The 24,031-nt window shown below is 53.2% G+C and overlaps 8 protein-coding genes across 8 annotated transcripts; 2 read left to right on the forward strand and 6 right to left on the reverse strand.

Moving 5' to 3' along the window:
* Nucleotides 1-1,371: 1,371 nt before the first annotated feature.
* Nucleotides 1,372-1,891, reverse strand: BBA_01551 (rhodopsin family protein; the record flags this gene model as incomplete). Its single annotated transcript, XM_008596648.1, has 2 exons — nucleotides 1,372-1,677; nucleotides 1,748-1,891. The coding sequence occupies 2 exons, from the start codon at nucleotides 1,889-1,891 to the stop codon at nucleotides 1,372-1,374; spliced, it is 450 nt and encodes a 149-aa protein (XP_008594870.1).
* Nucleotides 1,892-2,678: 787 nt separating this feature from the next.
* BBA_01552 (RNase P subunit p30) lies at nucleotides 2,679-3,623 on the forward strand (the record flags this gene model as incomplete). Its single annotated transcript, XM_008596649.1, has 1 exon — nucleotides 2,679-3,623. The coding sequence occupies one exon, from the start codon at nucleotides 2,679-2,681 to the stop codon at nucleotides 3,621-3,623; it is 945 nt and encodes a 314-aa protein (XP_008594871.1).
* A 226-nt stretch (nucleotides 3,624-3,849) lies between these two features.
* On the reverse strand, nucleotides 3,850-5,545 carry BBA_01553 (uncharacterized protein; the record flags this gene model as incomplete). Its single annotated transcript, XM_008596650.1, has 4 exons — nucleotides 3,850-4,311; nucleotides 4,369-4,525; nucleotides 4,575-5,449; nucleotides 5,501-5,545. The coding sequence occupies 4 exons, from the start codon at nucleotides 5,543-5,545 to the stop codon at nucleotides 3,850-3,852; spliced, it is 1,539 nt and encodes a 512-aa protein (XP_008594872.1).
* Nucleotides 5,546-9,146: 3,601 nt separating this feature from the next.
* On the forward strand, nucleotides 9,147-10,325 carry BBA_01554 (oxidoreductase-like protein; the record flags this gene model as incomplete). Its single annotated transcript, XM_008596651.1, has 3 exons — nucleotides 9,147-9,264; nucleotides 9,335-9,838; nucleotides 9,910-10,325. 3 exons carry the CDS (start codon nucleotides 9,147-9,149, stop codon nucleotides 10,323-10,325), a joined length of 1,038 nt encoding a protein of 345 aa, XP_008594873.1.
* Nucleotides 10,326-10,520: 195 nt separating this feature from the next.
* BBA_01555 (glutathione-dependent formaldehyde-activating enzyme) lies at nucleotides 10,521-11,258 on the reverse strand (the record flags this gene model as incomplete). The annotated part of the gene is made up of 2 exons (XM_008596652.1): nucleotides 10,521-10,671; nucleotides 11,083-11,258. The coding sequence occupies 2 exons, from the start codon at nucleotides 11,256-11,258 to the stop codon at nucleotides 10,521-10,523; spliced, it is 327 nt and encodes a 108-aa protein (XP_008594874.1).
* Nucleotides 11,259-11,956: 698 nt separating this feature from the next.
* On the reverse strand, nucleotides 11,957-12,920 carry BBA_01556 (RNA polymerase II mediator complex component Med8; the record flags this gene model as incomplete). Its single annotated transcript, XM_008596653.1, has 2 exons — nucleotides 11,957-12,680; nucleotides 12,793-12,920. 2 exons carry the CDS (start codon nucleotides 12,918-12,920, stop codon nucleotides 11,957-11,959), a joined length of 852 nt encoding a protein of 283 aa, XP_008594875.1.
* Nucleotides 12,921-13,527: 607 nt separating this feature from the next.
* BBA_01557 (choline-sulfatase-like protein) lies at nucleotides 13,528-15,253 on the reverse strand (the record flags this gene model as incomplete). Its single annotated transcript, XM_008596654.1, has 2 exons — nucleotides 13,528-14,553; nucleotides 14,636-15,253. 2 exons carry the CDS (start codon nucleotides 15,251-15,253, stop codon nucleotides 13,528-13,530), a joined length of 1,644 nt encoding a protein of 547 aa, XP_008594876.1.
* Nucleotides 15,254-18,844: 3,591 nt separating this feature from the next.
* BBA_01558 (GTPase-activator protein for Ras-like GTPase) lies at nucleotides 18,845-23,860 on the reverse strand (the record flags this gene model as incomplete). The annotated part of the gene is made up of 2 exons (XM_008596655.1): nucleotides 18,845-19,229; nucleotides 19,287-23,860. The coding sequence occupies 2 exons, from the start codon at nucleotides 23,858-23,860 to the stop codon at nucleotides 18,845-18,847; spliced, it is 4,959 nt and encodes a 1,652-aa protein (XP_008594877.1).
* Between the last annotated feature and the right edge of the window lie 171 nt (nucleotides 23,861-24,031).

A 24,031-nucleotide genomic window follows, 5' to 3' on the forward strand; every position in this document is an offset into this window, starting at 1 on the left:
ACTTCAGGCTGCGAGGAGCAGGCACGGCTGTGCCACTCATTCCCGGTCAAGGTCCGGGGGAGCCGAGCAGCAGGAGGCATTCGTCGGTGCCCGGTGCAGGGAGCTCAGGCTGCGAGGAGCAGGCACGACTCTGCCACTCATTCCCGGTGAATGGTCGCGGAGGCTTCCATCACTTCCTCGGACAGTTTTCAGTTCCGTCAGCATCCACGCCTCCGGTGGACAGCCTCCTCACCTCGGAGGCCGACATGGAACATTTTCGCCCATTCAGCAGTCTCGGACCAGAGGCGTTTCCGGCCACTGACAGTCCTGAAACCATACTGTCGACGTCGAGCGACGACACCGCTCAGCTTCGCCCTGTATTGGCAGGGCCAGTTTTCCAGGTAAGTACCTTGTTTTTTGATTTCTAAATAAACGTTTTGAACACCGGGAGCCCTGGAGACCTGCCTGCCGTGGATATGGAATGGGGTAGAATAGAATGGATTTGTCACTTTTATGTTTTCTTTTCACTGAAAGGCCCCTGAATGTGCTCGCCATAGTGAACTGTGACCACTCGTAGACGTAGAAGCATTGACAAAGAGTACATCGCCGCATGTACCAGAAAAGCGTAAAGTCTTAGCATAGGTAAGAAAGTGAACTGTAGCCTGTTCAGTACGCCCTGTAAGCTACTAAAGAACTTTTCACTGTAGACTCCAACAACAAAATTGTAGGTGGCAGGAAGATGGCCGGGCCGGTGAGAAAGGCTGGCAGGTATGAGTTGGAAAGGCGAATACGATTCGACCGCCCAAGCCAACGATGGCGCGCGAGGCGAACAGACGAGTCGCCGAGCACGGGTCCTCTCAATCGAGTGTTAGGAAGCATCGTACAGCGGAAGAGGACGCCGAGGAGGGACGGGGTAACGAAGAGGCCGAGACAATCAGCGGTCATGGTCCAGGTCAAGAGACGGTGGGTGATGGCGCTACTCAATGGACAATATCTACAACACTGACATTAAATCTCGATTTATGTGAGAGATCGGAGGTATGAGTTTAAGTTTCTCATGAGTTGCAGGTGAAAAACTAAAGTAAAATAAAGTTGGAATGGCATGCTCATGTATAGCCAAGAATTTGCTGAACAAAACATGTTAATTACAAGTTTCTCGCAGCGGCTCATTATAAAGACAAAACAAATATTTTGGGAACAAATTCGGTGTCCTCGAATATAGAAACCTGGACAGCATTCTTCAACGCCAATGGCTGCATCGCAGCCCTCAAACCCTTTCGAAATCACCCAAACGCATCCCCTATGCATCCACTCAACACCATCGCTCCCCTTATCTACAACAAAATCGACACAAAATCAACACGCCAACTGCGCATTCCCGTTCACACGGCTTTACTGGTGCTGCTGGCCCTGCCAAGTTTGCGGAGGCGGCTGGCCGCCCTGCGGCGGCGGCGAGTAATAACCCTGCGGCGGGGGACCGTATTGTTGCGGTGGAGGTCCCTGCTGGTACTGTCCCTGTTGTTGCGGCGGACCCTGCTGATTATTGCCCTGCGGTTTTTGACCATGTTGCTGCTGTGGCGGTCCTTGGCCGCCGTTGGCCATGGCCATGACATCGGGGCGCTTCTCGAGGGGTTGATGAAAGTTGCAGATGCCGCAGACGACATCCTGGTATCCCTTGATGGTGAATGGAATCACGGGCTGGGAATTTATTAGCACTGCACTGGTCACACGGGGGAGAGTTCAGTCGGGCGGCGACGGGTTGACTCACAATATAGCAAATGGTAAAAAAGGGACGCTCCTTTTGCACGCGAGCGCCGTTGTTACCGCAGTGGTGACACTGGGTGACGATGCCCTCGTAGCCCTTGACCTCGGAGCGAAAGGTCTGCTGGCCGCACACAAAGAAAAAGGCCATGACGGCGGCTGTCACAAAAGACTTGATAGTTTTATTTCTCTTTTACGAGGATTCGTGACAAAGCGCAGAGCGGCTCTGTAAAGAGGTTCGCAGACGGCGGTTCGAAGATGACAATGCAGAAACGGGCGATGCAACGACTTTGCGGGATTCGATTCTTCAAGATCGTTCGAGCCAAGCAGTGGGGTGGCGCAGTAGGGGCGGCGCAGTGGTTGGATAAGTGCACGCGTGACCTGAACGATGCGCGAATAGAGCGTTATTTGATCGATATCAGTGTAGAGAAGGGAAAGTTCCAAGATGAATTAATGAACAGCAGTCGAGAAGATGACGCTTTGGAGCTGGCAAGATGTCAACACTGGAGGAGGGTTAGGTCGATTTCAAGCGCCACTGGTGACGCAAGCATACGAGCTTAATTTTGTTTAGCGGCCTCAAATCCCTGGAGAAGCGCCCCTCTTTTCGCGGCTGCCCGCAGGCTGCAAGGCCAGAGCTCCACTTTATTCGATGGCCTGTGGCGCGACCTCTGTCTCCCTGTGGCGCAGCTTAAGCCACTAAAAATAATTCTGCCCAGCTTTTTTTCAATTTGAAGAAATATTGTTGCATTGCCCATTCCAATCTGACATTATTACCAATCTTGGTCGCGTATTACCAGCGGAATCATTCTACGTCGTCTCAAAAAAGGCGTTCCCGAACATTTTACAAGTACACCTGACCAGGGTTTCACTTCTCCCAGTCCCAGCGCGGCACTGCGCAGACCCTCGTACTGAGCGCTTCCCGCGCCAAATCACCCACGATGCTCTACGACCTCAACATTGCGTGGTCGCCCTCGACACCAACAGACAAGCTCCTGGCCACACTCTCCACCGCCTCCAGCCTCGGCTACTCGACTGTCGCCCTCAACCACCAGCTCGAGCTCCCCGTCAACTCCACACCAACCTCACCCTTTCCCACCCTCACACCACCATCCTCCTCCTCCTCCTCCCTCCCCAACATCCTACACCGCGCCACATTCCCCCTCTCCGACCCCTCCGCACCCAACTACCGCCTCAACGCCCTCGCCGCCTCCTACGACATCCTCGCCGTGCGGCCCACCACCGCCGAAGCCTTTCAAAACGCCTGCCTGACGCTCGACGTGCCTCTCATCTCCCTGGACCTCTCCCACCGGTACCCGTTCCACTTTCGGCCCAAGCCGTGCATGGCCGCCGTCGCGCGCGGCGTCCGCTTCGAGGTGTGCTACGCGCAGCTGCTCAACGCGCCCGACGCGCGCGCCCGCGCCGCCTTTATCGGCAACGTGACCAACCTGCTGCGCGCCACGCGCGGCGGCCGCGGCGTCATTCTCAGCAGCGAGGCCCGTACCGCGCTCGGCCTGCGCGCTCCCGCCGACGTTGTCAACCTGCTCGCCGTATGGGGCTTGCCGAGCGACCGGGGGCTCGAGGGTTTGCGCGCGCTGCCGAGGGGCGTCGTCGTGAATGAGGGCCTCAAGCGCACCGGGTTTCGTGGCATCGTCGACATTGTGCAGACGGCGGAGGAGGAGCCGGGCAAGGGCGCCCAAGAGGACAGCGGAATGGATGCCGGTGCGGGTGGTGTATCGTCGGCGGAGGGACGGGCCAAGCAAAAGAATCAGAAGCGCAAGCCGGGGCAGCAGGAAGAGGGGCAGCAGCAGATGAGCAAGCGGCAGGCGAAAAAGTTGCGTCTCGCCAATCGGGCGGCTGCTGGAGCTGCAGAAAAGTCCTCATGATATGTTGCTGGAAAGCGGATTCGACATATGATACCCAAGATTATACGATGTACGATTTCAGAGCGACAGATGAGCTCTCAATTTTTGGTTTTACTATAGAAAAACGGAACCAAAAACATTACTAGATCTAACCCTTGTAGCAATACAACTAATCGGAAAAAGAACCCCCTTCCCCCGGGGAAACATACAAAACGCAACGTGTAGATTTCACCAAAGAACGTTCAATTTAGGCCTGTACTTTTGTGGCTTCAGCTGCGGGCGTTGCCGGAGTATTCAAGTTGCCCAGATCCAGTAGAGTGCTCAGCTTAACCCCGGACAAGTTGATCGGTAGCGGTGGAGGGACTGTCGCCGCTGGCTGCGCCGCAGTAGTACTTGTGGGATCAAGAACGCTGGGCAGCCCCTGCACAGCCGACTCGAGAGGCGCAGCTGCATCCGGTGTCGACGTCTCCGGAGGTGCGTCTGCCGGAGAGCTGGTCGACGTTGACGCTGCTGTACTCGACTCTGCGGCTTCGCTCGACTCTCCGGCTGGCTTCCCAACTTCGTCAGCAGGCGGCGGCGGTATGGGCATGGGTTTGGCGGTTGGATCCGGGATGCCGGGACTGTAAATGGAGATGACTGAGACTCCGACTCCGTTGCCATCCTTGTTTGGCGTGGCTTCGATCACCGTAGGCGAACTCGATGGCGCGACCTAGCACCGCTTGTGAGCCTACATCACTTTGATCTCGCAAAACTGAGCATTACGTACCGCAGTGCCGTCTGTACCAGGGTCGACACCCGGTGCGACCGTGACTGTTGTAGTGACAGTAACCATATGCGTCGCAGCCGCACCCTCCTCCGTGACGGTAACCGTGGAAGCTGACCCCTCTGCAAGCGACGTGATGGTGATGAAGGATATTCGGATACTGTGCGAGGTTAACATGAGAACATATGATAGCACAAGATCTGACATACCCGCCGTCTGTGGGGGGAGGCGCTACAAAAGGCATAGAGGGAGAAGTAATCATCGGGACTGGTGGTTTGCCTTGCACTGGGGTGTCTTCCCGCCCCGGAGTTTCAATCGCGGAAGGCATTGATGGCTGCGATGGCGGAATGGGCGGCTCGATAACGGGCTGCATTGGCGCTTGAGTTACGCCAGGTCCCTGAAAGGAAGGCGTAATGATGAGAGTGATTGTAGTATCAGATCCGCCTGGCAAGAGTGGCTGCTCTGAAGGAATGGGCAACTCTGTGCTAGAGGAGGGATTTTCGACAGGCGGACCTGGCGGCGGACCTGGCGGCGGACCTGGCGGCAGACCTGGCGGCAGACCTGGCGGCTGAGTTGCGCCAGGGTCAATGAAAGTAGGCGTGATGATAGTAGTGATTGTAGTGTCAGATCCGCCTGGCAAGAGTGGCTGCTCTGGAGGAATGGGCAACTCTGTGCTAGAGGAAGGATCTTCGACGGGTGGACCTGGCGGCTGAGTTGCGCCAGGGTCAACAAAAGTAGGCGTGATGTTAGTAGTGATTATAGTGTCAGATCCGCCTGGCAAGAGTGGCTGCACTGGATCGGATCCGCCTGGCAAGGGTGGCTGCATTGGAGGAATGGGCAATCCTGTGCCAGAGGAGGGATCTTGGACGGGCGGATTCGGCGCTCGAGTTGCACCAGGTCCCACGAAAGTAGGTGTGATGATGAGAGAGATTGTGGTGTCGGATCCGTCCACTGGTAATAGTTCAGGTGGCGGTGCCGCGCCGCCCGGGTTATTCGGAGAGCCTGGCGTCAACTCATCTAGTTGGTTCGGGTTGGTTCGTCCCCCGGCTGCCTTTCTGACTTGAACTGGACCAGCAGTGACGAGCTAAATCTGGTTAGCAAGACGTTGACGTTGGGAAAGCGTGCTTCTTCTTACCGAGGCGGCCGAGGCCAGAAGAGCGTAGATAGCGAGCGACTGCATTCTGGAGCCTGGGGCTTGTCCGGGAGAGAATGCTCGCGCCCGCCGACGAGTATTAGATTAAAGTAAGAAGTTGAGAGATGAGACTCTGGTAGTGACTGGGAGAACGGGCCTGCCGTTCATGAGTAGAGGTGTGACTTGGTTCAGGATGCAAGCGAATGAGCATCTGGTGACGCCAAGCGAGCAGGTCGCGAGAAGAGTTGGGCGCGGACGGGTGACTCTTGACTTTTGTTGGAGGGTATAACAAATCTCTGCTTGTAATTCGGGGATTAGCATGAAGCGCGATTAAAACAGAAACGACCAACGCACCCTTTCCCCAATGATGCGAACCAGGGGCGAGGAGAAGGGCGCCATACTTAGCGTAGAAGACAAAGGCCCAGTTAGGGGGCCGCGCATGGAATATTGATGTATTTTCAAAGGGAGATCGTGCTAGATGGGATGAAAAGAGCCATCATCATCCTCATAGCATGGTAGTAGAGAAAAGAGTGAAGAGGGAGGCAGTAGTGGATGGGGATGTCGCGAGAATGGCTCCATGGTTGCGTTTCGACGGGCGAGTGGTGTTTCGCTGCACCAGTCTGCGACGATTTCAATACTCCGGGAACATGTCCGTATTGTGGCTCGCCTCGGAAATTACTTGATGTGTTATAACGATTTCTGCGGCGTTGGAGGCGAAACCCAAGGTCAAACCGAGTTTGGTGGGCAACGCTACTGGCGATGAGACGGATCGTGTTGCAGGATGATGCTAGGGCGGTGGATGGCCAGGGTGGCTTAATTCAGCGTAGAATAGATTTTAGGTTGTTTAAAGAGATTCTCTCATCGAAAAGTCCATGGAAGTTTTATTGAGCGATGGTATGTATTCGACTTCAACCATGCGCGTCTTTGGACACATGGGGATGGTCATGGCGATGAGGCTGCAAGATGAGGGCCGGCGATGCAAATGCATGAGTCCAGACCGGATGGCGGTCAGAAGTGGTACCAGTACCAGTCCGAGCTTGGCTGCGACTAGCCCTCAATTCAGACCGGGAGTATGAGGCGGCGTATCGGGGGCGAAACTGGTCTGCGGCATGGATGGATGCAAGGAGGGGAATTATTATGCCATGCAATTGCGAGAGGCCGATGAGATGCAAGACCGACCAATACAGCGCGTTATAGCGCTTTGTAGTGACCAATACCGAGGTTATAGGGGGTCAAGGCTGAATCCAGCGGTTGTTGACGCTGACCTTGTAGTGACCTCGACAACTTTCCCAAGTATTACTCCGAATCTAGGGATATAATTAAAGCAGGTTCTTCAATGTAAAATGAAGCTAGGATCCATAAAATGTGTTTTTTTTTAAAAAAAAAAAAATACATAGGATAGCTCGTAAGTTACCTACAAGTCAATGACAAGCCTCTGCGAGGCGGTGTCTACCAACGACTCCCATCACAAAACCGCCCAGGCTTGGCGAGCGCCATCCATCCACATCATCCATCTGCATCATCAGCACGCCCAAAATTAGCTGGAAGCGTCAGTCTTGGTCGCTGAGCTGAGCTGGGGCTTCATCTTGGCCAAGTCCACCAGCGATGGCGCCCCTGAATTACCATTTTCTGCCCCGGCCATGTCCCGCAAGCCTTCTCATGGTGTCGCCGTTTTGCAAGTCACAATATCGGAGCTACCACTCCGTACGTCTATTGTACTCGACCGCATCGAATCGTCGTATGTGCATTCAATGGCATCTGCAGCGACCACGCCACATGCACAACCCCGCAAGAACCTGCTTGACAGAAGAAGTGGGCTGACAGATAAATTAAAGTCTGGCTGCGTCACATGCCGGTATTCACTCACCTTATTTCTCGATGTTTCATGCAAAACCCTTGACGCTGATCCAAGCACATCCCAAACGAAAGATCTCGTCATGTTCGTTCAAGTGCGACGAGGAAAGCCAGTCTGTCAGCGATGTTTCGAGAGCGGTCACAAGTGTCGGCGACGGTCAAGTAGCTCTCGCTCCAATTTACTCGAGCGTTCAGACCCCAACTTGCCATGCCAAGAGCACGAGAGCCCGCACCGCATTTCCAACGCGACCGAGACGTACGGAAGCATGCGGCACAATGGCGAGGACCCCGCGCTGACGGGGATGCACGGGGAGCTACTTTCGCTGCGTGCTGAAGGTCAATGACATTATCAACGAGTGCATCCGCGACCAAGGGCCTTGCAGCAGCTACAAGGACGCCTTAGCAGGATCGTCGCCAAAGGTTTCCTGACCATGTGGCGCAGGCCGCATCCGCCATTCTACCAGTTTCGATTTGTGTTCCTGCAAGTGGAAGTTGCGTGAGAAATGACGTGTATTGATGAGACGTGCATGCCCTCAGTAGAAAATGCAGCAGCAGCAGCAGCGACAGCTAACCTTGTCTACTGCTCCACTTACAGGCACCGGGCTTGCTGCAAACACGAACGACGAGTCCCCGCGAGTATGCGAATATCAGCATGTATAATCTCACAGACAGCGACATTAGAGCGATGGTAGGTAGCTCCATGTCCATCGACATGCCCGCTCGGCGGTCTTGTTCCTTGCACTCGTCCATATCACTCGGCGGCGCGCACTCGTTCTTAGCCCACAGTACCATACTACCCTCTCACACCCAAATCATTGTCGCAGCCATCTTGTACCGAATCTCGGCCTTGAAGCTCGACAACTAGACCGAGCCGTAAAACTGAGATGCGAGCGTCATGGCCAAATCGCACAAGTTGACCAGGCCGCCATCTTGCTCTACGGCATCATTCTGAGCTTGCCGTCCTCAGCCTTGGTGCCATGGTTCGCTAGTTGCGTAGAAGGTAAACGTCAACTCGGGAATACAAACCTATACGGTTCCGGCAAAATTCTGGTTACGCTGCGCGAACCTGTTTCATCACGCGGCCGTCAACGGGCGGAATGTCGGGTATGTTTGAGATGTGAAACAATTGTTTATTAGTTGCGTTTTGCAAATCCGCCGTACCGGCCGGGGATGCCTCCAAGGATACAGCACCATATTTCCAGACTGTTTGATCTTGATGCAGCCGTTGTGTGTTGCAGCAACTATTGGGCCAAAAGAATTGGCAGCCGCAGCGACGAATATTACTGCAGCCGCACGATCATCAGCTTGTAACTGGCCAGGAGAGAGATGCTGCCCGTTTGGCGCAGACGTACAGCTCCTCCTCGATATAGTTACAAACAAGAAGATTTTTTCTCAACTACGCCATATCATCCGCACTTGACCGTTGAATTGAACCGTAAATTAAAGCATGGCCGTAAATTAACGTCAAAGCTGACGTCTTCAATAGCCCTCTGATCGCCGCGTAGCTCCCGAGAGCCGTCCAGATCGGGATGGCGCGAGAGGGTCGATGGCGCAAGTACCTCTCCCGCCAAGCACCAGCAAAAAGGTACCTAATGGCGCTAGGGGTCCATGACCTCACTGGGCTTGCCATCATGAGGAATCATTTTTCCTGAGCAACAGTCATACATTTTCCCAACGCCTTGGCCTTGAACTAAGAATGTAATAACTACTTATTGTGACAATTTGCAAATGTTGCACCTTGTTTACATCTCTTGTACACTGCGGCTGGCTTCGCAATAACAGGGGCATCGCAACAATGGCACCGACGCACGTTCTCGATAATTACTACCTGGCCATCACGGCCATTGTCACGGTCGGCTTCCAGCTCGCATGCTTCTTCGTCGCCTACTCTTGTCAATTCGACAAGATTACCGGTCCGTCCCAGCTTGACCACTCCTCCCAATCCCTTACCAATCCCCCATTGACTAACCAGCGCGATTCCAGACCTGGCCGGTGGCCTCAACTTTACCATGCTCGCCGTCCTCACCCTCGCCCTGAGCGGCGCCGGCACGGACCTGCACCCGCGCCAACTCGTCGTCTCCCTCTTCATGATTGCGTGGTCGGTGCGGCTCGCCGGCTTCCTCTTCTTCCGCATCCTCAAGACGGGCAAGGACGAGCGCTTCAACGACATGCGCGGCAAGTTCCTCTCCTTTCTCGGCTTCTGGGTCTTTCAGATGCTCTGGGTCTGGACCGTCTCCCTGCCCGTCACCCTGCTCAACAGCCCCAACGTGACGCGCTACCCGCAGCGGCCGTTTGGTACGGGGAGGGACGTTGCGGGCGTGGTGCTCTTTGCCGTCGGCTTCGTGTTTGAGGCGGGCAGCGACGTGCAAAAGTATCAGTGGAAGGCCAAGCAGACGCGCGAGAGCAACCGCACCGCCGTGTGCGACTCGGGCTTCTTTGCGCTGTCGCGGCACCCCAACTACTTTGGCGATATTATTATCCAGTGGTGTACGTTTGCCCCTCTTGATTTTATTTGTCAATCTGTTTGTGTAGGTAAATCCAGCTAATCCGCCATCAAGCCATCTTCATGATTGCCGTCTCCGCCGCCGCCGACGGCTACGTGCACGGCCAGGCCTACAAGGCCCTGTACGCCAGCATCCTTGGGCCCGTCTTCATCACTCTCCTCCTACTCTTCGTCTCGGGCATGCCGCTCGCGGAGCGGCCCAAGGCCAAGGACCGCTACGAAAAGGGCAACAACTGGGTGGGCTACAAGCGCTGGCTCGACCGCACGAGCCCGCTGATTCCGTTTCCGCCCCAGCTCTACGCCCGGATGCCCGTCTTCTTGAAGGGAAGCGTGTTTTTGGAGCTGCCCATGTACGTGTTTGACCCGGCCAAGCATTCGGACGTGGCGACGCCTGGCGGTGGGAGGGACGGCGGCGACAGCACTGGCCGCGGTAATGAAGGGCGGGAAAGTGCCGAGCAGCGGCTCGTGTAGTATGAGATATGTCAACGACAAAGAATTATGTTTAATGTAGTGAAAATGTATAATGTATATCAACAACGACTTGCAACATGTATCAACATTTAAACAATCACTTGAATGTGAAACCACTATATGTTCTGCACCTTTCACTGCTCCTGGTATCCGCCCCTGCCTGCAGCCTACAACTTTCCATGGATGCACCGAGCATCAATCCAAAGCGTCTTGCGCGGGCCCTTGCCCGCTGCTATCCGACGAGCGCTCCGAGTACGACTCGGAGCTCTCTGGGATGGGCACCATGGCGCTCTTTGTCCAGATGTGGACGGCCTTGGACCAGTCTATGCCCGAGACGCAGCCTCCTCTGACGGAGACTACATTTTTGGCCTGTGAAATTTTAAAAAAAAAAGCGTGTCAGTTTTTTCATGAAATAATTTTTATGTTGTTGTGAAAAAAAGAGAGTTGACGTCTTGTTGAACGTGTCGAGGGTTAGGGGAGGAGACGTACATCTGTGCTGTGAAGGATTCTTGTGCCGCAGTTTCGGCAGAAATAGCTTCAACACGATAAAAAAGACGCTTGTTCAGACAAATTTCCATTACAAAAACAGAGAGAAAAAAATGAATAAGAGTATCGGGTAAATTATGCTTACCAATACAACGTTGCTCCCGTCGACGTCAACCGTCTACCTCACCCCAAAGGTTCATTAGCCAGACATTACAAGCCAACAACACCCTTTTCCCAACAACAACCTCGTTGTTTGTATATATATACTCACCTATAGCAGCTCAGCAATTCCGAGGCGGGCGGCTCAAATTTGGGAAAAATGGCCGACATGGCAAAGGCCGAGCTTGTCAAAGCCTTGCACGTGTCGCAGTGGCAAACGTAGGTGGCCAGCGGCGCGGGCAGCGGCGTCTTGAAGCGGACGGCGCCGCAGTGACATCGGGCGTCCATGGCCGGGGGGGGGGGTTATTCGAGTCTGGAATTTGGTTTATTGTACGTATTCAAATGGATGAAAGAGGCACCCGAAAAAAAAAAGGATGGATGCTTCAAGGGCGTGTACAAAAGCTTGAAGGAGGAGTCAAAAGTTGATTTGGCTGCGAGACGCTAGAAACTTTGGAGCAAGGCTGTGGCGGGGTCGTCACTGAGTGCTTGTTATTTGTTGAAAGAGACTTTGCTTTTCAATAACGGTTCCCAACGGGCTATTTCATGAATCCACTGTTGTAATATTTGGGATGAACCGTAAAATTACGTTAGACATTAACGTATTGAAGAATGACTCCATGTTCACAAGCCTAGCCTCCGATTTGCGGCTCGGCCGTGAATGACTCCCGTCCCGGTTTTTCTCTTCAGCCCAGCACGGATGAACCAACGGCTGAAGCAGACCTGTGACTGTCATGTCAAAACTGCATGGTCAAATTTGACGTTTTTTTGTTTTGGTCAATTTTTCATAGAAATAATGGACGCCACAATATAGGCGATGAGAGCTCAAAAAACTACTTGAAACCATGCATAATATGAAAGAAATGAAAATGATATCTATGTAGAACCTTTGAGCCCCGTGACTCCAATGGGAATGAAAAAGATGTAAACAACGCCTGCGCCAGCCTTTTGCCTCTTCATCAACCTAGCCCACGCTATGCTATGCTATGCTATAATTGCATCGGTTGCGTGGCCGAAGCACCTGGCTGCCCACTGTCCGTTCTCTCTGGCGGAATATTGATGCCCTCCAGCCCTCGCATCAGCACCGCTCCTTTGCGCTCATACTCTATGTTCCGGGGGACGTCAAAGTCTGCACGCGTCATGAACCACAGGAGCGTCTCAATCTCGGGACCCCTCGGCGGCAGCGCCGCAACTTCATTGACCCCAGCCGCCGCTGCCGCTGCCGCTGCCGTTGCGCCATCCCTGCCATCTTTGTCCTCGTCCTCGTCCTCATCCTCATCCTCATCCTCATCCTCATCATCTTCCTCGTCCTCATCGTCCTCTTCAATCTCCCTCCGCAAGCCCGTCCGCACCTTTTCCACCCCCATATCGCGCTCCTCCTTTGTGTACACATCCCCCGCCTCGTCGCGCACGTACTCGGCAATGCGGCTCTGCGTCCACGCGCGCAGCTCGTCCCATATCGCCTGCAGCTCGGCCACGCCCTCTGGCGTCGCCCGCCGCGCCGTCTCGCGGCCCACTTCCACCAGCTCCTCCACGTCGGGCTCCAGCTTCTTGCGCAGCAGCTGCGTCAGCACGTTTTCCTGCGCGCGCCCGGGGTAGTTGGTCGAGGGGCGCACGGCGACGCGCGAAAAGAGCTCTGCGTTTTCGGAGAGGCAGTCGAGCACCGTCGAGAGGTTGCGCTGCAAGATCCGTGCCGAGGCGTGTAGCGAGTCGCTATGGTTGAATGCGCGTCAGAGAGAGAGAGAGATGCTGAGAAATCGATTGCGTGGACAATGGGGGGAAACAGAAGTAGCTGCAGAGTTTAGGGGGCGACGAATAAACTCACGGATGGGGAAGAGGGTTGCTTTTGAGAATGTCCATCTTGAGGCTCTGGATGCTGCTTGAGAGCTGCGCCAGCCGCGAGAGGATCTGCTCCACCGACTTGAGCTCGTCGTCGTCCAGCCCCAGCGCCATTGCCTCTTTGTTCGGAATGTACTTGTAGTTTCTCGAGGATCGTGGACAGTGATCGGCCGTGTGTGCGAGCTATTTCTCGTTGCAGTAGTTGTGCTGAAAGGGTGCTGGATAATGTTGAAAGAGTGACGTGGGGTCGCTAACGTGCACTGGCGCGCGAACTCAATTTCAGGCGGCCTTCGGTCGTGCGGCAGACAATTGTGACTTACAAGTGCGACCTGATTTCTGGCGGTTCCCGAGTGCCGACCGACGTGCAATTCAGCCGTCATGGTAAGTATGATATAAATCCCCAAAGGTCAAAAGATGCATTGGCATTTTTCAATGCCATATCGTTGTTACCTAATAGGACCAAGGCGCTTGAAGCCAGCGTCCCCCTCACAGCGCTGGTGATGCTGCATGTCAGCGTCGACAAGGCACAATACTACTCAGTTCGGGATGAATATTTACATCGACCATCATTCATTTTGACAATTTATATTTATCATATCGTAGGCTCCTAAAAGCACTCGTCATGGAATCGTAAAGTCCGCTAGACAAAACCTGTGACAATTTCTTCCTCCATTATCCATCCAGTAATGCTACAAATGCACTCGGACGTGCTGTTCCTTGCTCAACCGCGTGTCGAGCTGACAACACCCCCCTTGTTAATCTCGTATCCGTGGGTATCAACAAACGGGAAGCGAGCCTTTCTCTCCAAGTCGTCCAGAGGAATGGTGGAGCGAATGTATTTTTGACGGCCGTCATCGACGGGGTCGTGGTCCCAGCTGGTGAAAGTGCCAATCTTCAAAGCATCCCAAACCAGACGACGGCTGCGCTGAGACATAAAGACCTTTTCAGTAATCTCGTCAAAGTTCCAGCGCGCCTTGGCCTCTGCATCGTACTTTTCAAAGACGGCCTTTGCTTCCTTGTCTGCCTCCGTCCGAGGTTCGACGTCGACAAAGCGCGCCAGATTGTCAAGCTCATCGGGATCCTCGTCCAGGTTGTAAAGCTGAGGCTTGTCTGCTGGGCAAGTAATGTACTTCCAGGGACCGCGACGAATCATCATCATCGGACGGACGGTGCCCTCTCCCGTGTACTCGGCATACACAGTATCGTTGCCCGTCTTCCCCTCGAGATGGGGCATCATGCTGACACCATCCATGGGAAGATAGGGTGCCGGCTTGACACCAATGAGGTCGCAAATGGTGGGTAGTAGGTCCAGGGTTGAAACATTTTGGGTCACGCGATGAGGCTTGAACCACTTGGGGTAGTTGACCAGCAGAGGCACTCGTACAGACGACTCAAAGTAGCTCATCTTGTACCAGAGACCACGCTCGCCAAGCATGTCGCCGTGGTCGCCGCTAAAGATGACAATGGTATCTTCAGCCAGACCAGCATCGTCCAGGGTTTGAAGAAGCTTGCCAATGCAGTCATCAACGTAGCTGACAGAGCCGTAGTAAGCACGCTTGGCACGCTTAATCTGGTCATCGGTGAAATCCTGGTCCCAGAGATCACAAACTCTCAACAAGCGCTGGCTATGTGTGTCGAGATCCTCCTTGGCCATGCGAACCTTGGGCAGAGCAATGTCGACATCATCATACAGCTGCCAGTACTTTTTCGTGATGGTATAGGGGTCATGAGGATGGGTGAGAGAGACCTGGATACTGTTAGTACAGCGACTCTCTTGGCAATTGCACCTGTCAAGTTGCATCGAGGGCAGATTTGGAAGAAATACTTACAGTAAGAGCGAAAGGGCGTTTGTTGGGCCCCTCGCGGACATGGTCCCAGAGGTACTGAGTGCTCCGATACATGACCTCCTCGTCGTAATCGAGCTGGTTGCTGCGGCCGCAAGGCCCAGCCTGCAGAATGGAGCTGGCATTGTGGTACCACTCGAGGCGCGTGTCGGGCTCATCCCAATTGACAGCCCAGCCAAAGTCGCCTGGGTAAATATCGCTAGTGAGACGAGTCTCGTAGCCGTGAAGTTGGTCGCCAACAAAATGCATCTTGCCGGCCAAAGCGGTGTGGTAGCCCTGGGTTCGCAGGTAGTGGGCATAGGTGGGAATTTCCGAGTTGATTTGAGAGGCATTGTCGTAGGCACCAATCTTCATGGGAAGAAGTCCAGTGATCATACTCATGCGCGAGGGAGCGCAGAGAGGAGACGGGCAATAGGCCGAGTCGAACTGAACGGAGCTCTCCGCCAGGCGGTCGAGGTTGGGTGTCTTGATCTGGGAATCGGGGTTATACATTTTGAGCTGAGGAGCGGCAAGTTGGTCGGCCATGATGTAGATGATGTTGGGCTTCCCCCTACCGGTGGTGGCGGCGCCTCCGTCAACGATGGAGTTGAGATCAGGAGCCATTGTGTAGGATAAGTTTGCCAAGAGCGAGTTGTGAGTGAAAGGGTAGTATTGAAGGGGTATAGTGGCGCTTATGTTCTTATAAGCAAGCAATGTTGGTGATGCGAGAACCAACAGCCGCTGGAGCTTCCGTGTCAAGACAGCACGACTGTTTGTTGGGCAGACAATGCTGCACAGTAGAGAAATGGGTGATTGGAATAAGGGTAGGTAGAAGAGCTACTTTTCCCCAATAGTACAAAATCCAGTTCCTCTGAATAGTCTCTTTTCCTTTCTCAAACAATTGACAGAACAACAAAATAGCCCAGCGGTCAAGCCCACGGTATTAATCAAACAAGAGGATGGTTGGAAGATGCGCAAAGAGGAAAAGCGAAGCAATGAAGAGGCAATGGATGAGGCAATGAATAAAGCAATGGATGAATGATGTAAGCAAAGAATAAACAAGCGTCTAGGTTTACTGATTGATAAAATCAAGGTTGAAGATCAGGAGGGAAAGATAAGGCTGGGGTGGGAGACGGGAAGTGTGATATTTATCCTCGAGAGAAGGACGGCGATCGGACTGCGGACCCGGGGCGCGCAACGCCAAGGCGGATGTCATTGAGGGTTTGCGTATGCATTATGCAAATAGCGAAAGACGGAGATGAGCAAATAACACTGTAATTTGGATTAGCGCATGTGGGTTCTGAATCGTCTTTGTGTGAATCAAGCAACAAGCAAGAGTTCCTGCAGCTGGAGTGGCGGACTTGTCTGCAGCTATACCGTGCACTGTGCCAGGGATGTCGCGGCTAGCATGCACTGTGTAATAGAGACTAGGGGTCACAGTCAGATGGCGCAGGAGACGCTCGCCCTAGCGCAAACTTGACGAGGCCCGACGTCTTCAGCCGTTGCCTAACCATGACCAAACCTGAGGAACAAAAGAGCCAATGGGCCACACTGTTTGGCACTGGAATGGCGCAGACTGTGCTGCCCGTCTGTGCACTGCTGTCTGCAGTTTGACTTGAACTGAGGAATCTTCTGTTGGCCCACGCTAGGCCGGTTCTGGTGCCAAGTTCTTCAGTCGCGTGTGGTGCCAGCCCTGGTATTATTACTCAGTAGTATATTTTGCAGGGCATTCTGAAACGGTTGTTCAATGTTGAGGCTTGGATTTGTTAAAGCTGGAGTGAGCAGCACAATTGGTCGTACCTGCCCAGCTGGCAAGTGCTCTTCTTGATAATTTCATTGGTACCTAGGTAGGTACTTCTCTCTGTTTGCACTGCTGACTGTGCAATGGCAACTAGCAACTGGCAACCTACCTGTTCAATGTTAAACAGAACTGCGCGTTTGCTTGGAATTGATCATTCATCCATCATTGGTTGTACCCAAAAGCCGGCTCGCTTCCTTCGCCAAAATGATATATACCCTCTGCTCCCTCCATCTCGAAACGCGCGGGCTTGGTCACATGTCGTGTTACCTCTTGGTCTTGTCTCACTCCTCAACGGCGGTGTGACCACCTGCCACTCAGGCAGGCAACAAGGTCAGCAGCCAAAATACGAACCACAGATAAATCAAATAAGTCCCCATTTTACGCCTCTTTTTAGCGTTAACCTGGGGTATCACTCATGCCAGCCCTCCGCCCAGGGGGTCACGCTCCAACTGCAGTTGCTTGATTCGGCGCCAAGCCTCCTGTGGTTGGTTGGACCAAATTGAAGCTTGTCTCGAAGTCTTACCACGGCCATGACCATAACGCCAGACATACTGGAGAGGAGTGGCCGGCCGATCTGGTTGATTCGACGGCAGCCAATAGCGATGCAGCGTTGCGTATATGATGCTCGTCAGCTTCGAGGCAAGGCTTTTTCCCCATCATACTACCTCTCTTCATCATGGCCGCCTTTGAAAAGCAATACTGACAAGCCGCCAGGCGAGCCAAGCAGGCCCCCAGATTCCGCGAACGTTGTTCGAAATTACGGTGGGGGCTGCCACCGCCTTCCGCCATCCCTCTCGCCCCGAATACCCTCGCCCGGTGGGCTGCCAACCTGCAACACCACACCGAAATAATCTATACAGTATTTCTGCACTGTATAGACTATTTCGACAACTCTTTCGTTATTCTTTGCTCTGAGCACGCGACTTCGGCTCCTACCAGCCCGTTACCGATATCCAGACATGCCTCCGAGCCGTCCGACTTCGCATCAGAATGAGACGGCTTCTTGGCACTATTCTGTCAGACACATTTACGGCCGCAACGTCTACAAGCATCTCACCCCCAACAACTCATGGCCACGTCTCTCTGTCCATGTTTTGCTTCAGCTTGGCTTTTGTTCTGTTTCAATGTTTGCTAGTGGCAGCGGTCAGTCAGCGGGGCGATTTGGGCTTAGACCACTGAAATCAGACGATTAGGCGCATCCGCGAGGCGTTGCCTATTTCGTGTTCCAGAGCCAGAATTGCGCAATCCCAACTCTTTCGTCATGTAAGCCAACCTTACCAGATGCACGCCAGCTCTTGGCCATCCGAGATCCGCTAGCCCCTGGTCCGCCGACAGCCACATGCACCCCAACACGGCGACAACTTGAAACAAATCCTGGCTCGGAGCCCCGTACTCCGTCTTGAGTCCTGACTCCTGTCACCTGTGTGTCGGACAGTCGGCGTGTGTGCAGAGCAATCAAGGGCATAACTGCAAGCGCAGCTTTATGCATGCCCTTGCTTTCCATGCCAGGGCTTACAACATCTGCATCCCTATTCCGTCTCGGTCCGGGCGCAAGAGCCTAATTGTCGCCGAATCGCCCGGTACCCAAAATAATGACCTTTTAACAAAGTGAGCCTCTGTCGCACTGACATGTGGTATGGCGCAACCGCTCTCGCTGTCCGCTGAGCCACCAAAATCAACAGCAAACTTTAACTCTATATCACGTATCACACAGTTGGCAAGATCTTTATGCAAGTGTAGCTGTAATTCAAAATTTCTTGTTTTACTTCGTACCTTCATCCTCCCTATTCGATACTGGCAGTATGAGCACAACACGACAGTTGCTCCAAAACAAACATGTCGATCGGGGCTGAACATCTTCGAACAAAGGACCATGTCATACAATTGTTTGCAATTTATATTCATCGCCTTTGCGCAATCCTCGCGCATGCCTCCCCCGTTTCCCTCGACGTTCACATCTCTGCCATCAACGTCGTCGTTGCCTGTACCAACCAATTCGCCTACCCCCTCCTAAATATGCGCCGTCTCTTTTGAAGCAGATGTAAGAACCTGCTGCTTCTGTCCATGTCCGGGCCAATACACACACACTCGATAACACCATGCGACCAGAATCCATAAAACACACAAAAAAAAACGAACGACTTAAATCGATCAAGTAAAAAGGAAAAAAAGTGCGCGTGCGACGAAATTCCATGTAAAAAGCTCCGCCATGTCAACATAATCTTTGAAAGGAAAAAGAAAAAACAATGCCTTATGTTCGTGTACCAGCGAATGCCATCCATTATACAATTGCCCCCGTGGCATCCATGCCGGTCTTCATTGAAGGCAGGAACGGCAAGAGGGGCCAAAATTATAAGTCATTGAAGCAGTTTTGTCGTAAAAAACCCCAGATGTTCAGTCATCAATACTCGCATTTACTGAGTGCGGTAGAATTTCTTGTACACCAGATGCAGCAAGAGATTGACGTTGAGTTTGAGGTTGCCCTCAAAGAGGTGCATGAATTGATGCGCCTCAAATTGCGCCTGCAGCAAATCTTCGATATTGACGACAGCGCTGGCGCCGGGCATCTGAATGTGCCCACGGGTGCCCTCAATGACAAACACACCGACCTGGTCGCAGGAAATGGTCACGTTGATCTTGTCATAGTCCGACATGCCCTTCCATGCCACGAGCACGCCCTTGTCCGAGAGAGCGCGCGCGCTGTACATGTAGCTGCCAAACTTGGGCACCTTGCCGCTGCGTTCCAGCTCGCGCTGGTGGTTGTACTGCTTGGTAAATGGCATCAGGAATCGCTTTTTCCTAAAGTTGAGTTAGTGGTCGGCTTCCCCTCAAGTCTAGCGCATGCTTTGCACTTACCCCTTCTTGTTCTGTAGCGTCATCATGGCTTGCTCAATGTAGTCATCGTAGCTCTTTCTTTGCTGTTCCAGGTAATTGGCCTTCTCGTGGAGGTTGCCCAGCGTCAGATTGACACCCTCAAGCTCGCGTTGCCTTTGGACTCGGCGTCTGCTCTTGGAACGGATGTCGCTGGCAATGGCATTGAGGATGTCTTGGTAATTGTTGTGCTTCGAGATTCTGCCCATCTGCTCAAGCCGCATGACATTCTCGAGCGCTGTGCGCTTGAGTTCGTAGTATGACATGCGTGTCACATCGATCATGTTCGCTTCAGAGTATGCACCGTGGCTACCACTCGGGGCAAAGTCGCCCTGAAGCAACGAAGCCCATTTTGCGTCATCCTCTTCGGTAATTGGCTTGACGAGAATCTCCAAGAGGTTGTTACCCGTCTGTACACGAATGATGTACAGCACACAGCGCTTCGTCTCCATGAACAATGCCTTGACTTCTGCATCTGGGTCCTCAACGTTGTGAAGTCTGGGCGTCAGAAACATTTGAATATCAGACGACCCGGCAGCGCTCATCTCGCTCTCATTCGTCTTGGCGCTACCCAGATCTTGAATAATCTCGCGCAGTACGTCGTCTCTGGTCGGGCACAAAAATGGAAGTTGTGATACAATGAGGTTGTGAATGGAAAACACGTCAGCCATTTTGATGTAGAGCGTCGGTTTGTTCTTGGCGTAGAGGTCGTTGAATTCGTCAATGTCAAAGGTGCTTTCAGCATCAGGTACGGAAATAAGTTCGCTCATGATGTGTCGGAGGCGCTCAATTGATTCCGCCACAAAGGCGTTCAAAGGCTGCAAGTAGACGTTCTCGCCACCAAACGGTCGGCCCGAAGCGATTTGGCTAAGAACCTTTGCCACTTCTCCGAGGTTACGTTTCTGAAGAGGACTCAGCGTCTTCTCAATAACGCCAACGTTCTCGGGCGAAACAATGGCAGGCTGGAGATAGAATTTCCAGTACCAGCTCGTCACATGCTGAAGAAGGATATCCGGCGAGTCGCGGTTAAAGTGCTGGCGCAGAGATTCGAACATTTGCCGGCAGAGGAATCGAAGGCCATAGGGCGTCTTGAAGACGTGATCTTCCATTGCAAGGAAGAGTTGATCGCAGATTTCTCTCAGGTCGCGCAGGTGATCGATGAAGAGTCGGCGGGTTTCAGGGTCACGAATCGCAACTTCGCGCGGAACGTCCAGCGGCCTGCCGTCTGGGCGACCAGTGCGGAGCTCTTCGTTATTTATGGAAGCTCGGTAAATTTGCATAGGGTCGCTCTCCAAGTCCAGGGCTGGGTCTTCCACAATATTGTCCCGTATCAGCGGGCCGAGGAGGCCTCGCAAGAACTTGCGATCTCTGGGAGATCGCGTGTAGTTAGCCAAAAGCTTTGACCAGAAGAAAGTGCCACGGCAGTATTCCTGGAGGCTGCGATTGCCTTCAATCTCCTCGCGGATGGACCGAGCAATAAGCTTGAGCAGATAGTATTCTTCACGACGCTTTTGTGCATAACCAAACATAGCCATGATCAAAAGTTCAATTCTCTTGCTTTCGCTATCAGGCGTACCTTGCTCGCGCAGGTGCTTGAAGAGACGGGCCAGATATTGAGGTTGAGTTTGGAGGCAGAAGAACAGCTGCTGATATGATTCGAGCTTCTTGCGTGAGCCCTTGTTTAATGCCTTGAGGTCGAATTGATTGGACGAAGAAATGGACGAGTTGGCCAGCATTCCCATAGATGAGCCGCCACCGTAGTTGTGCTGATGTGAGACGACCTCATCCAGAGTAATTTTGTTCTTGACCAATAGAGCAATCTTGATATCCAGCTGGTCAATGTACTGCTCCAACATTTCGTTTTGCCGAACCTGCTGCACCACAGTCTTTCGCATGCGTTCGAATTCCACCTCTTCGTTGAAATCAAAGTCACTGTCGTTAAGCAGATGAACAAAGTTCTTGACGGCATTGACAGGCGGGTTTTTCCCAGTAGTGAGGCTCTTGTATGCCTCGCCTTGCACCTTGGCGCGTACAAAACTCTGAATCTTGATAACCTTTTGCATATTCTCGTCAAAGAAGCGCTTCTTCTCTTCGAAACGAGCGCGGACAAGGAATGCTCTGGCGGCGGATTGGAGTTCGACAATGGACTCCTCCTCTTCGTAGAGCTCCGTCAGCAAGTCATCGACACGCGCGCGCTCCATCATTGCCTTGAGCATAGCCTGGAAAGCAGCCGTTTCCGCATTGTGAGAGACTAGCTCTGTCATGAGTGCCTCATGCTGTCGGCGGTAGTTGAATCCGCGTATGCGGCTCTGCAAACTCGTCACTGTCGGAGTTACACGGTCCAGCTTCTGTTGAAGAGCAGAGACACTTCGCCGCTCAAACATGCCTCTAATACGGGATTGTAGTTCGATGGTGTCCGGCTCATTCAGGTGAAGACTATCCAGCTGACTTGCGATATCGCGTCGAACAGCCGCTGCGCGGATGGCGGCCTGAAACCTGCCAATGTCCAATGAGTGCTTCTTGACTTCCATTTGTGTGCCAATATGCTGAGCTCTCGCTGCCTTTCCTCTGACCAGGCTTTGGAGCATAGTCAAGGAAGATGCGAATGACTGCAAGGCATCTCGCTCACGAGAAATCTGAAATCTGGTCAGCGCAGCCCTAGCGGCTGCTTGTAATTGCACTGTTGCTCCGTTAAAGCCGTCCAAGAGATTACGCTGAGTATTCAGTTGGCCTCTTCGTAGCGCTCCGCGTGCAAGCGCCTGAAGGTTGAGAACATCCCCAGAGGCTTGTTTTGTCTCGCGCTTTTGTACGATAAGGTCTTTGCGAATGAAGAAGCCTCTAGATATTGCCTGAATCTCCCGAACAGCTCCTTCAGATTGCGACACCATAGAAGTTATATCTCGTACCTCTTTCCGGACTTTGTTTGCCCGAATCATGCTCTGGAGAGTGAGAATATCGGGTTCGATTGCCTTCCAACAGCGGCCATCATTCTTCATGCGCCGTCGGGTCAGGAATCCTCGTGCAGCACTTTGTACCTTGATTGAAGAGCGACGCATCTGGAGCCTATATCCCATAATTTGTCTCGTGAATTCGCCGCGAATACGTGATTGCAGATCGATAAGTGCGCCTTCACCGTCCCAGAGATCTTGCATGTCATTTCCGAGACGTAATCTCGCGAGAGCGCCACGTATTTGCGCTTGCAGGTCTGTGATTTGGGCGGTTTCTTGAGCTAATTCGCGGTCGATTCTCTCTTCTTCAGTTTCCTGTGGCTCGGGCTCGGGGACGCCAAAATCGGCACCCATATTGCCAAAGCTTGGCATGCTGACACCTAACTTGTCCAGTCCCTTCTGCATTGCTTCAAGCTCATGATGCTCAAACTCGAGCTGGCCAACCAAATTGCCTATGCGGAAGTCTACTATGCCTTTCCGGAACAGCAACCAGCTGAGAGCGTGAATGCAATATATGACTTTGGGGATATTCTTCTTCTCGTAAAGATCGATGAGTTCGAATCGGAAAAGATCAGGCACTTCTACCTCATCCAGGTAGCGAAAGAAGATGGCAATATTGTCGGAGTGTCGGTATTGAAGCTTGGGGTGGCGAAATATGCGAAAGTGCCTGTCGGGATTGAGCGCTTCGACGACCTCGGCGAGCGTGACACCGTCGCGAAGCGCCTCTTCGAGCTCGACGATGGGTGGCAGAGTCTTGTTGGTAATATCCTCGATCCACTCGCGTGCTTCTCCGATATGGCAGAGATACTCATAGGCTTGCAGGAACTGACGTTGCTTATCCATCCAGTTGCGGCCTTCCCATCCGTACGCATTAGACTTGGTTGTTTTGCCAGCAGCTGACTGCTCTGCGCGCTGCAGTCTGCGCCGGCCGCGGAGACCGACAACTTCCTGTGTGGGCGACGTGATGGAAAAGTCATCGGTGGTGTTGGATTGAGCAAGCTTGGAGAGAGTGCGCAGCTGCGTAGTGGAGGAGCGGCCAAGCTTCTCGAGCTCTGGGGCGCAAATATGAGGGCTGTTGCTGGGAACGGCTCCAGCTCCACGGAGCATTGAGTCGGATCGAGTCAGTAGCATCGAGTTTGGCCGCATAGATGACAGGCGAGGAGGAGATGCCGGCGAAGCTGGACCATCATTCTGGGAAATGGAGAGCTTGGATATGTCGACGCTCTGGCCGCGGAGATGGCGCAGCTTCTGTTCTGGCGACGCTGATGGCCTGGGAGGAGAGGCAACTGGGCCTTGGGGCAGCTGGCGAAGGGATGGGCGAGTTGAGGCGGCATCTCTACTTGGGCTGTTCATGTCGCCCGATTCGAAGAGCCGGGCTCGGGCAATGACATCGCTTTGGCCGCGCCTATGTGTATATGCTGTAGGAGTTGGCTTGGGGGGCGAGAATCCGCTCGAGAGGGATGAGTATTGCGTATTTTGAGTCTGGTCGGAGGCGTAGGAGTAGCCGGATGAGGCAGAGGATGAGGTGGTGGAGAGTTGGCGAGAAATGTTATTGTCGGGAGGCACAACCTCGAGGGTATGCGACTGCCGTAAAGGATGGGGGCGAAACATGGCAGCCAGGCTCACTCGGAGTAATTGAGCAAGAAGGCCGAAAGTATTGACAATGTATCGCTAAGTTGTTGGCCTGCGCAACTAGTACATCTTCCTGGGCGTCTAGGTCTGGGGATTGGTGGTGCGCTGGAATGCAAATCGAGGAATTGTCGCAGGGAAGCAGGCAGGATG

The sequence above is a fragment of the Beauveria bassiana genome, assembly GCF_000280675.1.
Source record: "Beauveria bassiana ARSEF 2860 unplaced genomic scaffold BBA_S00003, whole genome shotgun sequence".
Taxonomy (NCBI): Eukaryota; Fungi; Ascomycota; class Sordariomycetes; order Hypocreales; family Cordycipitaceae; genus Beauveria; species Beauveria bassiana.